Source organism: Falco rusticolus, chromosome 2 (assembly GCF_015220075.1).
Source record: "Falco rusticolus isolate bFalRus1 chromosome 2, bFalRus1.pri, whole genome shotgun sequence".
NCBI lineage: Eukaryota > Metazoa > Chordata > Aves > Falconiformes > Falconidae > Falco > Falco rusticolus.
In genome coordinates this window covers 70,763,319-70,778,812 of record NC_051188.1, presented here as the reverse complement: position 1 = coordinate 70,778,812, position 15,494 = coordinate 70,763,319, and the positions used below count along the sequence as shown (strand labels likewise).

At 36.8% G+C, this 15,494-nt stretch overlaps 1 protein-coding gene across 9 annotated transcripts in view; it reads left to right on the top strand.

Moving 5' to 3' along the window:
• UBE3A (ubiquitin protein ligase E3A) overlaps positions 1–15,494 on the top strand; it is a 55,336-nt gene that overhangs the window by 37,597 nt on the left and 2,245 nt on the right. For all 9 annotated transcript variants that reach the window (XM_037376085.1, XM_037376089.1, XM_037376090.1 and 6 more), the window contains 5 exons: positions 7,835–7,979; positions 11,651–11,856; positions 14,002–14,166; positions 14,550–14,705; positions 14,796–14,869. In XM_037376085.1, the coding sequence (XP_037231982.1) occupies positions 7,835–7,979; positions 11,651–11,856; positions 14,002–14,166; positions 14,550–14,705; positions 14,796–14,869 (746 nt within the window). The remainder of the gene's footprint in view (positions 1–7,834; positions 7,980–11,650; positions 11,857–14,001; positions 14,167–14,549; positions 14,706–14,795; positions 14,870–15,494) is intronic.

Here is a 15,494-nt window from a genome sequence, read left to right as displayed (position 1 = left end):
GGGCTTTGACTGACTGAAGAGGACTGCATGCAAGTGCGGTGTTTTATTTACTACGTCTCCCCTAGAAGAAACTCAAATAGTTGTACCATATTAAGTTTGAATTCTAAGTGTGCTGCTGGAGATTTGTATGTTCAGTGGAGTTAATTCTACTCGGGGCGGTTGCAGACTTAAATGTTTTAAGGTGCCAAATAGTTCTTATTCCCTTTAAGAATCTTAATAGATTTTGTGCTGTTAACAGCTCTTAATGGTGAGAATGACCAACTTCTGTTACTTTGTCCTCTGGAGTGTTTTGGATTATCTTCTCATAGTAGGGTTTTCTAGGTGGAAGTAGGAATTGTTTCAGTTGTGGGCTCTTCATGTGGACTTCTGAACTTGCAGATACAAAATGTGTGGAGTGCCTGCATGATAAGTGGAACATCATTTCTCTAAGCATTGTTGCAATTTGGTGCAAATATGATATAACTGAGAAAGGAGAAGACAGACCTGTTGGTACCTAAGAACTGTGAGAGCAGCCTGTTTCTGAATATGCTGGCTTTCTAAAGTAAAATTGAAAGCCATTTTTTGACACATCTTTGGAAGATGGGAATTATACAAGATACGAACTATACAGAGTATTTCACAGTAAACTTTTTTACAAAAATATGTTCTTTAGTTTTAGGACTCTTCTTTTTTTTTCCTTAAAGGTGTTATTTTTCTGTGTTCTGCTATTAAAGCACAGCAATGTTCACAAAATTTTAGATTTAACCATGGCTTTACAACTTGTTGCTGAAGAGCCAGGCAGGTGTTTGGAGAGACTCTGGGGAAAGGACCTGGTTTTGCCTCTCAGCTCAGCTGTTACTTTTAGTTAAATCTGGTGACTTTTAACTGCTACTGAAGTTTAATTGTGAGAGCCCTAAACAAGCTCCCGCCTTGATTTTTCTGTGTACCTATGAACTTCCAGATGGGTTAGCTGCTTCATGGGAATTGCTGATGATACGACTTAGGAAGGAAAACATTTGTCTCCAGTACCAATAGGACAAATAAAATTGTGTTGTAGAAATGGGTTCTGTCTGTAAACCCAACCTTAGGCAAATGAGGAATGCACTGTTTTAAGATTAAAGTGTACTATGTACAGTTTTCTAATTCTCAAGAATTTGTAATTTCATTGTCTATCAGACTTACAGTTGTATCCAGTTATGTTTTGTTACATTAGTGTGGTGGAGTTTATTTCCTTGACTGTTCAGCTTTGGGATATGTAAAAGAGGGACGGTACTATCTGTTTAGGAGAGGGTGGGCTAAAAAACCTTAAGAGCTTGGTTTTAGGGAAGTGTTTAATGTCAGTTCCAGCAGAGAGGAAGCAGACCTTACTCCTCATGATGATGATGGGAAGGAAAAACTGTAAATACTAAAAGGGGCGTTCTTCCACATACTGCTTGTTGTGGAAGGAAGTTGAAATCTTTGAGGACAAAAAAATGTTTAGTGTTGCTTAGAAAGCTCACAGGTGACATCAAGTTGGTGCAGCTGCTGTATCACAGTGGTGCCACAGCAGTCACCACTGTGCACACTCTTGGGCTGTTGGAAACCTACATAGTTTAAATTAGTATGTTTGAGCTTAATCTGATTTAAACTGTGATGCACTTGCAGCAGCCCTTGCACAGCCTAGCAGTCTATGAGTACATGCCTGGGTAGTTGCCATGGATCCTCTTAGGGCTGTTAATTTAAGCTGTCAGAACATGCTAATTTATGGTGATCTGACTCTGTCAACCCCCCCTCCCCAGGAGAGTAAGAATTTAAAACTGTTTATTCTGAGACAGAAATTAAAGAAAAAAGATAAAATTGTTCCAAATACAAGTCTGAGCTGAACTGCAGTGTTAGTCAACGAGACCATGTGCAGCTCAGGCATTTCTCAAAAGTGGAAAATAGATTATGTTCAGTAAAACGGAGATGAGTGAAGAGTCACCATCCTAACTGGAGAAAGGGAGTATGTGCCACTTCAAAAATACAACAAAGTAGCTGTTGTGAGATGACGTGGACTTAAAGACATTTGTGTTGATAAATGTATGTAGTGGGTACAGAAGTCACCTTTTAACTATTGATGTGTTTTAACTGATGATGTAAAGTATCAGTGCTCAGGGAATAGATTTTAAATACTCCTGAGGAATTGTTAGGAGTTAAGAAAGGAACAGATGGAACAATTCAGTCTCTCTTGTTTACTATGGTTTGCTTATGTCTCTTTCATTTGTCTCTTCTCACTTTAATGTCAAAAAGGATGCAATAGAAATAAATTTGGAGAGTTCAGAGTCTCTTCAGGGAGATTGCAAAGTCCTTTTAATGGTAAAAAAGTGACGGAGAGCGCATAAAAGATGGCATGGCTAATTTGGACTGGTTTTCTCAACTGGTAGTACCCAGTCATATTATCAGGATGCAGGCTTAACATAAGCAAAAAGACATATTTTGTCCACACTGTGTATCTTAAAATTATGGATGTCTTTACCCAGAATTTGTAGCTCATCATGAAAGAAAGATCTGTCAAAAGGTAATGACAGGGCATTTTGATGTGACCCAAACAGAAACCTGAGGAAGTCTAAGATGCAAGTCTGCTGTTAATTGGGGAAGTATTGTAGGGAAAATACTGTTCCACAGGGTCATCTTGCATCTTTCTTCATGAAGCAAGCGCCTGATCTGTGTAAAATTGCATGCTACTGCTACAGGGACTTCCTGTAACAGCTTGGGAAGTGATTTTAGTAACTTTGACAATTTGTTTCCATTTCTTGATTGTGTGAAACAGGTCTGGAGGAAGATCTTCAGTCTTTTGTCCTAATCCTTAAATAACTTGCTTTATCTCTGATTATAGTCAAAGAGGGGTACCATGTGCTTCTGTAGCAGCACTAGCAGCATTAAACCTAAGTGAAAGCTACATTGTATGAGTTTGCATCAGTGATAGTTGCAGTTTAGGGTGCAGTATTGAACTTTGGAAGGGTCTCACTGAAAACTATCACAAAGATCTTGCCAGGGTGATAGTCTTCGGTAGTAAAAGCACATTCTTAGAATCTGTTCAGTGGCAAAATGTTTCCAAATATGCTTACATTACAGGTAAGTAATTATGATTACAAATATTTTTACCTTTGAATTGCCCTTTATTTTTATTTCTGTGGTTCTTAAAGCCTTGTTTGAATTATAAGTAATAATTACATATGTCACTACACCTGTGTCTTTACAAAACGTCGGTGCAGACTTTTTTTGACTGTATATGGAATAACTCTTAACTTCCTGATAAAAGCATTTTCAGAAATATTGATTAAAATGAGGTTGAGATGATCTTACTCATATTTTCCATATTGATGTTAGATATTTTTCAAGCCAATGTAATGACCAGCCTTCATAATTTCTTCTTGCAAATGGACAAAGTACTGGTCTTTCTTTGCTAATTAGACAAGCTAATTAAGGTATCACCAAGCTGCTTTTCTCTTATCAATACTTAATATTTAAACTTTTAGAATTCGTATGTACATCTTCCCACTTTTTGGACTTCACTAAAACAAATGTGAGCACTGGTAAGTGATGATTTTTTTTAATTATTCCTGGAGGATTTTTTCTCTTATTGAGAATTTGAATCAGTAACTTTTAAATAACTTTGAAGCAATAACTTGTTTGAAGTTGCTTATTATGAGAATCTTAGTTCACCCTAGAGCCACATACATGTAAGCAAAAAATATTTACGGATTCATTGTTCAGTTTCTTTGCATGCATGAAACTTGCATCTGAAACTTATTTTTCATTTTTTTTATTGAAGTGGACTTTAATGAAACATGCTTTCTTTGTATTATATACTTATTGTATATTTATTTTTATGTATGTTGGTCTGAAAAGTCACTGGAGCGGGCAGGAGATTTTGGAACTGGTGAAGTGCTAGTCCCCACTTTTATTAAGGTACCCTTATATTTCGGAGGTGGTAGCTCAGTTTACAGTTGAAAGCAGTTAACATGCATTTTGGAGGCTTAATGCGTTTAAGAGGTTAGCTCTACTCCTCCTGAGTCATGTTACATGGATGTGGTAGCAACGAAAGTCAGTTTATCCTTAAATCCCTTCTTCTGCCTCTTCATCCCCCAGCAGATGTTTCTTTCATCCCCTTCCTCTGAGTTTACTTTTCCCACCCCCATGCCCCAGATTGTATGTGGATTTATTCTCAGGTAGCAGTGATTTAAAGGATATGAGTACAACACACAAGTTCTACAAGTGAAAATGTGGTGGATTCCTTCGGCAGAGTCTGGCTGGTACTTAGTTGCAAATTAGAAACTCACTTTCGTAAATTTCACATTGGATGTAGACAGCTGGCAGGCAGCAAGCTTCTCTTGCTTGTAAATGAGACTGCTGAATAGATTGATGTTCAAAAACTCTTACGTGGCAACCAAAGCCAGTAGGCAGATTCTCTCATAGTATATTAGCAACAAAGTACTTCAGGAGCTTTGAGGTTCTCTTAGACTAAATTGATGATCATGTGTGTTCATTTGAAAATCTCGACACTGTGTCCCTTGGTTGCATGCAGAATATGTGTGACTCTGTTGATGCATGCAAGCTCTGCTGGCAAGTGTATGCATGAACCATAGAATACAGTTTGAGAGGATGCTTCTTAAGTCACTTTAAATACTACTTCACATGTCATTTTGCAGAAAAACGTAGTGACCAACATGTGATGATGTGTCACTGGTACTTTCAAACTTGAAGTAGTTGTGTTCATGTCACTTCTGCCTTCTAGTGTAGTGTGAATGTGTTAAACTTCTGTAACATTGCTAGAACTTGAGGGGGGGCGGGGGTGGATCATTTTTAATTGAATAGAGATTACTTCAGTTACTGTCAGCTTTAAGAAGGTAGACAAACTCTGGTGTTACATTAAGCTTTTAAACATTGTCATAGTTCTGTTAGTCAGTGGAAGATTCCAGTCTTTCAGGAAAGCACAGTGTTGTTCCATAAGCAAAGTACATCATACAGTCTCTTAATGCTGTTGCACAAGACTATGTCTCAGCCAACAAAATACAGCTATTCTTTTCAGCATCCTATCTCAGCTTTCAGCTTTTCAATTTATAGATGATCAATTTTTGCTGCTGCTACACACATGCTTTACACATGCTTCTTGAGAAGTCCCTGGAAAATTTAATGACTTCATCATCTGCTTGGCCAGTCAAACCATTATGACAGAAAATGTATTGGCTCCTAAAACTTTGGGAATTCACACACACACATAGATCGGGTTTACCGAGCAGCATCTGTGTTGACATGACTGAGACAACTCTGATTATTTAAAAACACAAACAACCTTAAACAGAAGTTCATATTTCCTTGCTATAGAAACACTGCTGCAGTTCTACTAAAATTCATGCCCCTCTACTGTCATGACTAACGCTGTGTTTTCCACGGAGTTCTGGTTTTCTTGTGAAGCATCAGTGCTAAGATATAGATGTTCAAAGGAGCAGCTAAACCCACAACCTTCAGTTGAGCAGCTTGGGAACGTTGTCCTGTTTATAGAATCTACTTCAAAGAACATTAGACTTTGACTCAAAGTACTGGCTTTCTGGTAATCCTTTATCTGACTCGCTTACAGACATCCAGCGCACCATTCAAATCTACTCAGTCAACATTTGCTCAGCTAGGAATGTGTCCTTCCTGTTTTTTGTATACTGCTTTTCTTTTACATCACTCATTGCAGCGTAGTTTTCAGCCAAAAAAATAATTTGAAAATAATTTTAATTACTTCATATGTATAAATATTAGCCACTCTCCTTATACTAAGTGTATTCCTATGACACAAGAAAGTCTTTATACTATGACAAAGGGTTGCTGTCCCAAAAGAAATGGAGAGGCAATATTTGCTTTCTCAGAACTCATCAAAATTCATAAACCTTACAAAATAGTAAATTGCCGATGGTAAATACTACAAAGCCAATGAAGTCATGACTGGGGAGAAGAAAAGAAAGCTTTAGTGTCAGTTGTAAGTAGAAGGGATTCAAATAGAATGTATAACCTGTACTTATGGTCTTAAAATAAATGCTAATTTTTGTTTTTAAAAAGTCTCAGTTGTATTTGGAACATTGCTTAAGCTCCATTTTCTTCTTGGATAGGAGGAAAAATTTTTATAGGTCTATAAGATGCATAATTTCATGATTCACATGAAAGGCAAGATGCAAAACTACACTGTTGTGGAAATCATGTGATGGAAAGACTGGGGAAGAGCAGGACTACTGCAGCATGTTTTTGCTGCAGAAGTATTCTTGATAAAATACAGTGAATTTCAAAGAGTAAATGTTATTTGGTGGTCTTAGGGCAAAAGTAGTTCATTGCAAATGATGTACAATAAATACTGAATATTTATATGTAGTACATAACTAAATTTTCCAGATAATATTGTAATTTAGTAAATTAGCTAATCTAACTTGCATTCATTATTGGAATCTTCATGGCTTGCCTCCATTTTTTTAATTAACTGAGCTTTATATTCTGCTGTGTTACACTCTATTTCCCTCATACTTGTTTTCAGTACCAGTTAGTGCAGTTCTTTCTCCACATAATTCTCTTGCATGAGGAGCTTCAAAGTCTTCAAACATGTTACGCTGACTGCCTTAGGTCTGTCACCCATCTACCCCTGCTATGCTGCTTGAAAGATGGCTAACTTGGCAGTTACCAGGAAAAAATGTATCTTACTGGTGGTGTCACTTTATGAGTTGGTGTCGTCATTGCTGGCTTTATCCTCTGTTCTGTTCCTGTTTTCCTTTATACTTCTGTAGTAAAATTCTGGTACATAAAGAATGGATTGGCATGTGTGTCTGGGTAAGGTAGGGTAGTGAAATAAAAATAAATGGTAAGTGCGGTTTGCACTAGCACAAATTTAGAGGCAAATCTCACTAGTGACACGGTCTTGGAGGATTGTACAGATCCATCTGTGCCTTTACTGCTGTTGAGATTTCTTTGCCATATAGTAAGTTTAATGTAATCATGCTGCACAGGTTTAACCAACATTTATGCTTTTAAGCAGCGTATTTCTTCTCAGCTGCAAAATGTTGCTGCATTTTGATTTACTGAAAGGATACATTTTTGTTGGAAGAAAGTGAAAGACCTGTAATGGCCTTTATATAGACATGAGACCCTTTCCTATGAAATGTCACAACTTCTGTTTTACCTTAACTGAACTTGCGCTTTCATGGAAGCAATGTGGTAGAAGACCTGTTTAAAGGCACTGAAGAAATAAGAGCAAGAGATTTCTGAGATCTTTCATTAAGGTCAAGAGGAATGGGGATGGATTCAATTAATATATTAGCATGGGTTTATTCTGGTGCAGGGGCATTCCTCAGCTCTTTGTTCGTGACATGCAACTGCTAGTCAGAGGCTTGTCTTCTGTCTTCCACTGTAAATGATCACAAAAAGGATCTGAAAACGTATCTGTGTAGTGCCTTCACAAAACCATTTGTTGTCAGACATGTAGATCAGACTGCAGTCTCTTTTCATTGTCAGATGAATTTAATTAAAAGTAATTAAAGTAATACATCTTGGTTTCTTACTGTTTTCTGAGAATTTTGTGCTGCACGATGCTAACTTGTTTAAAGTAAGTGCTTAAAAGAGTAGAAATGGAGAAGGCTAACAGATCAGATCTGTTAGCCAGTTTCTTGCTGCATTAATTGCCAAATTCTAATACATGCTTAGACTGATTTAGCATTACTGTTGGTTTCTGATATTTTACTATTGTAACTTAAACTTGCTTTCTTCTTAGGTGTGGAGGCTAGTTTTGATTTTGGTATTTGATACTCAATTGACTCTTCTAGTAACAGATTTACTAATGAAATACTTATGTCTGTTCACTCAATAGCTAGAGATGATTGCCATGGAAAATCCTGCAGACTTGAAGAAGCAATTGTATGTTGAATTTGAAGGAGAGCAAGGGGTAGATGAAGGAGGTGTTTCCAAAGAATTTTTTCAACTGGTTGTGGAAGAAATCTTCAATCCAGATATTGGTACGTGTTCTAATAATTTACTAATGTATGAGATTTTTCCCACGAAAGGTTGGACCAGATGATCTTTTAAGATCCCTTCCAACCTGGGCTGTTCTATGTTTATGCAGTGCCTGCCTGTATCTACTGCTGCTTCTCTGAAGCTCTTGATTTCTTGGTGATCATGAGTACTTGACCCATTTGAGGCTCACTATGTCATCATCAGTCATCCTCCTGAGGAGGAACGATGAGAGGAATAACTGTATAGTTAGTGAAAGCTACCATTGCTTGTGTAGATAAAAATCAGTAGTATAGGGTTTCTTTGCAGGGTTCCTTTGTTTGTTCTCTCACCTTTCTCCTCGCTTTGCTTTGTGATTAGCTTCTAGAATTAGTAATCATACCAAAGAGGAAGAGCTTCTGCAATAAAACCAGAGTAGGACTATGGTGAGTTTTTGAGTTATTTCCTCCCCTTCCTCCAGCTTAAAAGATCTGACAGTTTCAGTTCTTCTAATGATTTCATCTAAGAAGGGTACAGATCCAAAGTATGGCAGTAATGTCAAATTTGATTGTAGTTGGTTAAGAATTAGCAGTAATTTCATATATTGGAGACAGTTTTATACTTGTGTTTAAACAGTCACATTTCCATCTTTTTTTTTTTTCTTCCCTTGCTCCCTGTACCAGTCTTTTATGCTTCCATCTTTACACATGAAAGGACATTGCTGCTATTAATATGCATTTTGTCTGCTGTTCTGAAAAGATTAAGATTTTTAAAATACTTAGAGTTAGAGTAGAAACGAGACCTACCAGGATCCTATACTTCATAGTTTGTGAAATATGATTCACCTTGTAGTTCCTGTAATGGCTTCCATTGAAGAAGCTCAACAGCTTATGGCCTTTAGTTAATTTGGGTTTTGAACTGTGTAAAACATCGAACTGTTCTAAAAAAGGAAAGCTGTTGATTTTGTAGCTTAGAAGATTGGTGAAGAAACACAGAAATTCATTTTGACTGTGTTAAAGAGGAAGTCCCCAGAACTGGTAACAGAATTTAGCATTTCCCCTTCACTGCACACCAGTCAGTTCTTGTAACAAGTGATACAGATCCATAGACAAGTCTTACTCTAATAACCACTATAGACTTGGAGAGATTTGGAATCTGAATTAGCAAGGTTACTTGGAATAAATTAGTGTGGCAAAAAAAGGAAGTCTTAGTACTTGGAATGATGAAGTTGTATTTCCAATGTGAAATACGTTTCTGACCTGAGTTGTGTGGGATGCCTATGCTGAAATACTCCTATTTAGTAACTGAAGTCTGATTCAGCTAAGATCCAGCCAGTGTATATATGCTCCCTGTGTGTAAAGATGGGTAATAGGATGTGCGTGCATGTTTTAAATTTTACTTCTGTATTCAAAATACAAAAACGTATGTATGCTTTTTGTATTCATATCAACTTTGAAAAAGAAAGGCATAAATGTGTAAAAGCAGAAAATGTAGTTTGCATTCACAGTTTTTTCTTTTGCACCTATTAATACACACTGCTGTATAACAGTTCACACACCATATATACCAAGTGTGACTTTTGATTTGTAAACACTTTATTTACCAGATAAAATGAAGGAAATCCTTTAAATGGAATTTAAAATGTCTGTCCTCTGATGGGTATGGAGTGATGTTTATTGCTGTAATAGTTTCTTTACTGTTACATTTCAAGTGTTTTCATATTAAACTACCTTAAAGTTTTACTCAAAGGGGGCAATAACTCAGATGAAATATTAGATTTAGTACCAACAGTCACCACAGCAAAAGGGAAGAAGGAATAACTTCATGTAATATTCCTAGCTACGCTATACAATTGTTTTCCCCTTATTGCAGCTTCTAGTTTCTTCCAGAATTTTACTATGATTTTGATGTACTTTAGTATTAATTTTGGTCAGTGAATAAAATACTGTATTTCATATTAGAGTTACCAGTTGTGGGTCTGAGTAAACTGTTAGTCTTTCATCATTAGACATTTGATGCAGTTTTTTGTTTTGACTGTTTAATTCTTCCATCATCTTTCAGAAAGTACAACTCATTGCTTTTATTGTGCCAGTAATCCATAAGTTATTTCAGTCAATGCAGAAAATGGAATGCAGGCTTCTGTTTAATGTTTCTCCTATATATGCTTGTGTTGCTCATCCATTTTTGATTTCCAGTTTGCCTTACCTGATGTCTTAGTCTGTGTGCTCCCCTAATAGCTGACCCTGACCTAGTACCTTACTGAGATAAATAATCTTGAACTTTGGGGAATAGACAGAGTCTCTGAATAGGTTTGCAGTTAATTTCCTTACATTGAATGAGAATTCAGGCTTTTATCTCTTGGCTGAAGATGAGATCTTATTTTCAGTCTTGGGAGTAATTTTGTGGCTCAGTTCATGTTGCTTTATAATCAATTTGTACATCTCCATAGGCTGTAAACAACCGTATCATTTAAGAGCTGACAAGATAAATCCTTGTGGCAAATGTGTTTGAGAACACAAACTACATGCATCTAACTTCTGGTGTGTTGGAAGGGAAGGAGCTTGCCACTTTTCCTTAGGTGCTGCCTGGAAATCGTGAGAGTTAGCTGTACAAGCAACGTGTCACCGGGACTATACTTGTCCAGGGTGGGCTCTCTCTTTCCCCTTAAGTCTATTGGGTTTTTCATTTGCCTTGCTTTCAGTATCTAGTTAGGCAAGAAATGGATTTGACTGTGGGACTCATTTAAATAGCTTTTTTGCCTGTACACAAACTCTGGTTTCATAAACAAGAGCTAATCTAGTGGCTTGCTACAGTGGCTTTACTATTGTAAAGGACTCCTTGCCCTTCTCTTGTCTGTACAGTCCTATCTGCTCACTCCACTTCCTGGCGTGTGCCGGTTCAGCTGTTGGTTGAAGGTTTTTGTGAAGGTACTCAGCTTGTGAACTTGGCAGGACGTTGCTCATCTGAAATAGTGAGCTGAATCAGATGAAGAGATGGCGAGGGGGGGGGAAGCAAAACCTTTCCCTTTCAACAGTGACAAGCTGTTAAAATTGCAACCCCTCCTGTGAAACAACAGTCCCATGTTATATTTTTGCCTCAAGCTACGATGTGTGTGATAGCTGCAACAACAGGGGCCCTGCTGGGTACTTTTAAACAAACAATCTGTTGGGTATCTTAACTCTTAAAATCGTATGTGATGGTTAATCCCTGCTTGATCATCATAGCTTCCAGTTAATAAGGCTGCATCTAGTCCTGTTCCTTTGCTAGAACTGGCCTGAAAAAAACCTTTGAGGAAAGGCTATAACTTCGTAGTAATTGGAGTTCTTCAGGATTATTTCATCCATGTGGTTTTTGATTGTGGTCTTTTCTTGTGCTCTTGTATTTATCAAAGTTACAATCTATGCTGACAACGTGTTGCTACTTCCTCAGTAATGAAAGGGGATGAACAGTTGTGTATGTACAGCATCAGTGGGTGTTGCAGGATGTCCTGCATACTTTGTGGTAATTTGAGTAGCACTATGTTGAGCAGCTCCAATTACCCTAAGGTAAGTAGCTTCTCTTTGCCATTAAATTCAGTATAACGTTAAGTTAAACATGTTTTAGAGGCACTCTAATGCAAATAGGTTTATAATGTATGTTTTATGTGTCATTTTTATTGAAATGTAACCATATTTAACATCTTTTTTTAATGTTACAGGGATGTTCACATATGATGAATCTACAAAACTGTTCTGGTTTAATCCGTCCTCTTTTGAAACTGAGGGTCAGTTTACGCTGATTGGCATAGTACTTGGTCTGGCTATTTACAATAACTGTATACTGGATGTACATTTCCCCATGGTCGTCTACAGGAAGCTAATGGGCAAAAAAGGAACTTTCCGTGATCTGGCAGACTCTCATCCTGTAAGTTAATTATGTTCTTTGAGTTTATTAATGCATGTTTCATGCAGTAACTTAATATAGACTTAAATTAAACACCAAGATCACTGTCAAATTTGGAGTGAAATAACCAGTGATGTGTGTGAAGAGTCTGTATTTGTTAAATTCATAAAACAATAAAAACTCATACTACATCTCATTTGGAAGAGGCAGAACTGGCAAGTCATCAAATAGGGCTGGGTATCAATCAAGCTTTGTTCTGTTTTTTTACATACTGCCTAAATTGCTTAATACTATTAAGCATAAATTAGTATTAGTAGTATATTCTCAAAGAGACTTCTGAAATTAGGCTGTTGATACCTATTTGCAGAAGTAGATTTCTATGAAAAATGTGAAATTGATTGGAGACATGCAAAGGTGTGATGTTTATACTGTTTTTTTGTCTAAAGCAAGACAGATGAGGCAGTTCACGAGTATCCCTACAGTTTGGGTGCAGCGATTGGTGTCAATCTTCCCCTGCCCCTCCCCAGCCAAGTGGCTATACAGAAACACTAAGCTGTGCACATGCTTTAGTAGACAGAGCATAGAAGCATGTGTGCAGGATGTCTTGGCCCTGCTCCATCTTCAAAGATCACCAGTAGCTTTCCCTCATGCTAGCTAGTATGAGTTATTAGTGTGCTTCCTTTCAAATCGTGGGGCATTTCCCTTTTCATAAGTAGTTAAGCAAAATCTTCAGCTGTTCGGAAAAGATGAGTAAAATGACACTGTTTAAAAAGAACTCGCCTGTCATTTTTGTATAATCTGAAAATGAAGCATGTGTGATCAAAAAGGGTTATCCAGTCTGCTTTGGATGGCTACATACAACAGTATGCCAGTTTTGACTAGTTTATCAGTAAAATGATGTTGAGAAATACACAGTGCTCCCAGTTGCCTGTAATTTTTATTATATACTCAAAACCTTTTATGACAGGAAAAGTGGATTTATTTCTGTGGAACAAGGCAGTCAAGTAACTTTTGAATTTTTCTCCCCTACTCTTATGTGTCTCCTCTGACACCTACACTGACTTCTTTTAAAATAATCCTATTTAAACTCTTTGTATTCTAATATGACTTAAACACTTTGGAGCTTCTCAAACCAAAAATTAAATTTGCAGTAGTCGAGCCTCCCAGTGCTTTTTCTAATGCTCCGGAGCATGGAGGATAGGGTGTTCACTAGCCCTCACCACCAACAATTCTGAGTCCAGTCATTTTCAGTGGAAGTTATTTTTAAAGGTGCTGTGAAAGAATCAACAGGATACAGATAGTGAGAGGATGAGGCTTATACGTAAACTTTCAATGATTAAAACATTGAGGGGAAATGTATTACTTCTACTTCGCTATAAAAATACAGTGCACTTAGTTGTTGCTTTTACCTTCACTTTGCATTCTTAAGTCCTACACCTGTGTCTCAGCCAAATAATTTTTCCTTTTCTGCATAGCCTTTGGTTTCCAAGAGAGTCTTGTCTCGGGCTTTTCCTAAGGCATAGCAGGGAGGAAGGCTGGTTGCTCCTTTGAAAAGAGCAAACTCTTACAAGTAATTTCAGATTCCACTTGGCAAATTCTGACCTAACTTGTGAATATTTTTTTAATGCATGAATATTTCCTTACTTTAATGACTGCCCCATCTGTGTTGCTTCAAGAGTACTTCCTAGGGGGTTTTTTGAGTTTTATATCAAGATGTAGGCGATAAATGTCTGCTGCCTGAATTTTATCTGATACAAAATACAGTGTTTTCTTGAGCACATATATGTTCAGATTACTGGTGTGAGATGTTCTGGATGCCAAAAGTAAATACAGTTTCCAAAGAGTTAAGAGGAAGAGGTCAGTGGCGCTAAGCTACAGATCTGACCATTGCATTTAGGAAGATTTCTGAGTACTGATAGGCTATTCTAAGGGAGTTATCACTCATTACCGTGTTTCTTTTTTATCTTTCCTCAATATCTGCTATTGGCTTTTTTTTAAAAAACACTGAGCTTAATACAAGTTTAGACTGTTATGGGCAATCTTAGCAGACTTGTGTCATAGAATGTGACAACCCTTTTTGAGGTATATGGTTTCATGTCTTCTGGTATTACTCAGTGAAATCTGTTAAAACATACTTATGACAGAGATGTATTCCTTTTCTGTTAGGTTCTTTACCAGAGTTTGAGAGACTTACTAGAGTATGAAGGAAGTGTGGAAGATGATATGATGATAACGTTTCAAATATCTCATACGGATCTCTTTGGCAATCCAATGATGCATGATTTAAAGGAAAACGGTGATAAAATTCCTATTACAAATGAAAATAGAAAGGTACACTCATAATTTTGCTTTTAATGTAATCTGTAATTTTTACTTACTCTGCAGAATTATGTAGCCCTTTATAAAAGTTTGGTCTCACTTATAATTTAAGTTTAAAAGCCTTTTAAAATTGCACAGTGTAGTTGTGAGCAGAAAAGGTTTCTCTTTAAAAGAAAGCATTGATACATTCATATATAGCTTCTGGATGTGGTGTTTGACCTATTTCAGAAATATTTGAGACTTACTTTTTACTATTGCTGAGCAGAAGCTGAGCCCAGATAATCTATGCAGAACTATAGAATTAAATGTCTTTTGGGGTCTTGTATTTTTGGGAGATTCTTCAAGTGGCATGTGTCAAAGTGCTAAGGTTTTTTTGGGGATTTTTTTCCTTACAGGAATTTGTCAATCTGTATGCTGACTATATACTCAATAAATCAGTAGAAAAGCAGTTCAAGGCCTTTCGGAGAGGATTCCACATGGTGACCAATGAATCTCCTTTGAAATATTTATTTAGACCAGAGGAAATTGAATTACTTATTTGTGGAAGTAGGGTAAGAATCCTGAACGTACACCAGAAAGTGGAGCTTTTTTGATCCTAAGTGTATTTAGTGGTCATTTTAAAAAATGTAATCTTCTTACAGAATTTAGATTTTCAAGCACTAGAAGAAACTACGGAATATGATGGTGGCTATACAAGAGACTCTGTTATTATTAGGTAATTTTTTCTAATTTCTGAAAGATTAAAAACACTTTACATGCCTGTTCTTCATACTGAATTTAATATTGTAATATTTAGTATTTTTGTAGTACAGGATGCAAGTGTATTACATATAATTTCATTTTACTCGGGTACTGTCATTAGGAAAGTGCAGACAGTATAAGCATTGTTTTTAGCTTCCAGTGAACTTTGGTAAAACTTAAGAAGGTTTTTTTTCAATGGGTTTTGGTTTTTTGTCTTTCTCTTACACTGTATAGCTAAATAATCCCCAGTATGAACAGGGCTGTTTCAACAAATACCACTGCTCTGCTATTTAAAAAAAAAAAATTAATCACAAACACTGGATTGTTTGCATGTGTAGAACTTTATTTAGAAATGCTTTTAATGTTTTTACCTTCTTGTCCCCTTTAATTAGAGAACTCTCTGAAGACAAGGGTCAGAGAAGCATGTATCTTTGGTCCTCTAGACCTTGCCAACTACTTAACTAGTTCCTGCTAGGGTAGAAAATCTTTGCAGCAGTTTTTACTGTGGTGTTTAAGAAGGTAGTAGAAATGGATAATGTAGTGGACCCAGTAAAATTCCATAGGAAACAGGAATTACAAAATAAAGGAAGAATGTTTGC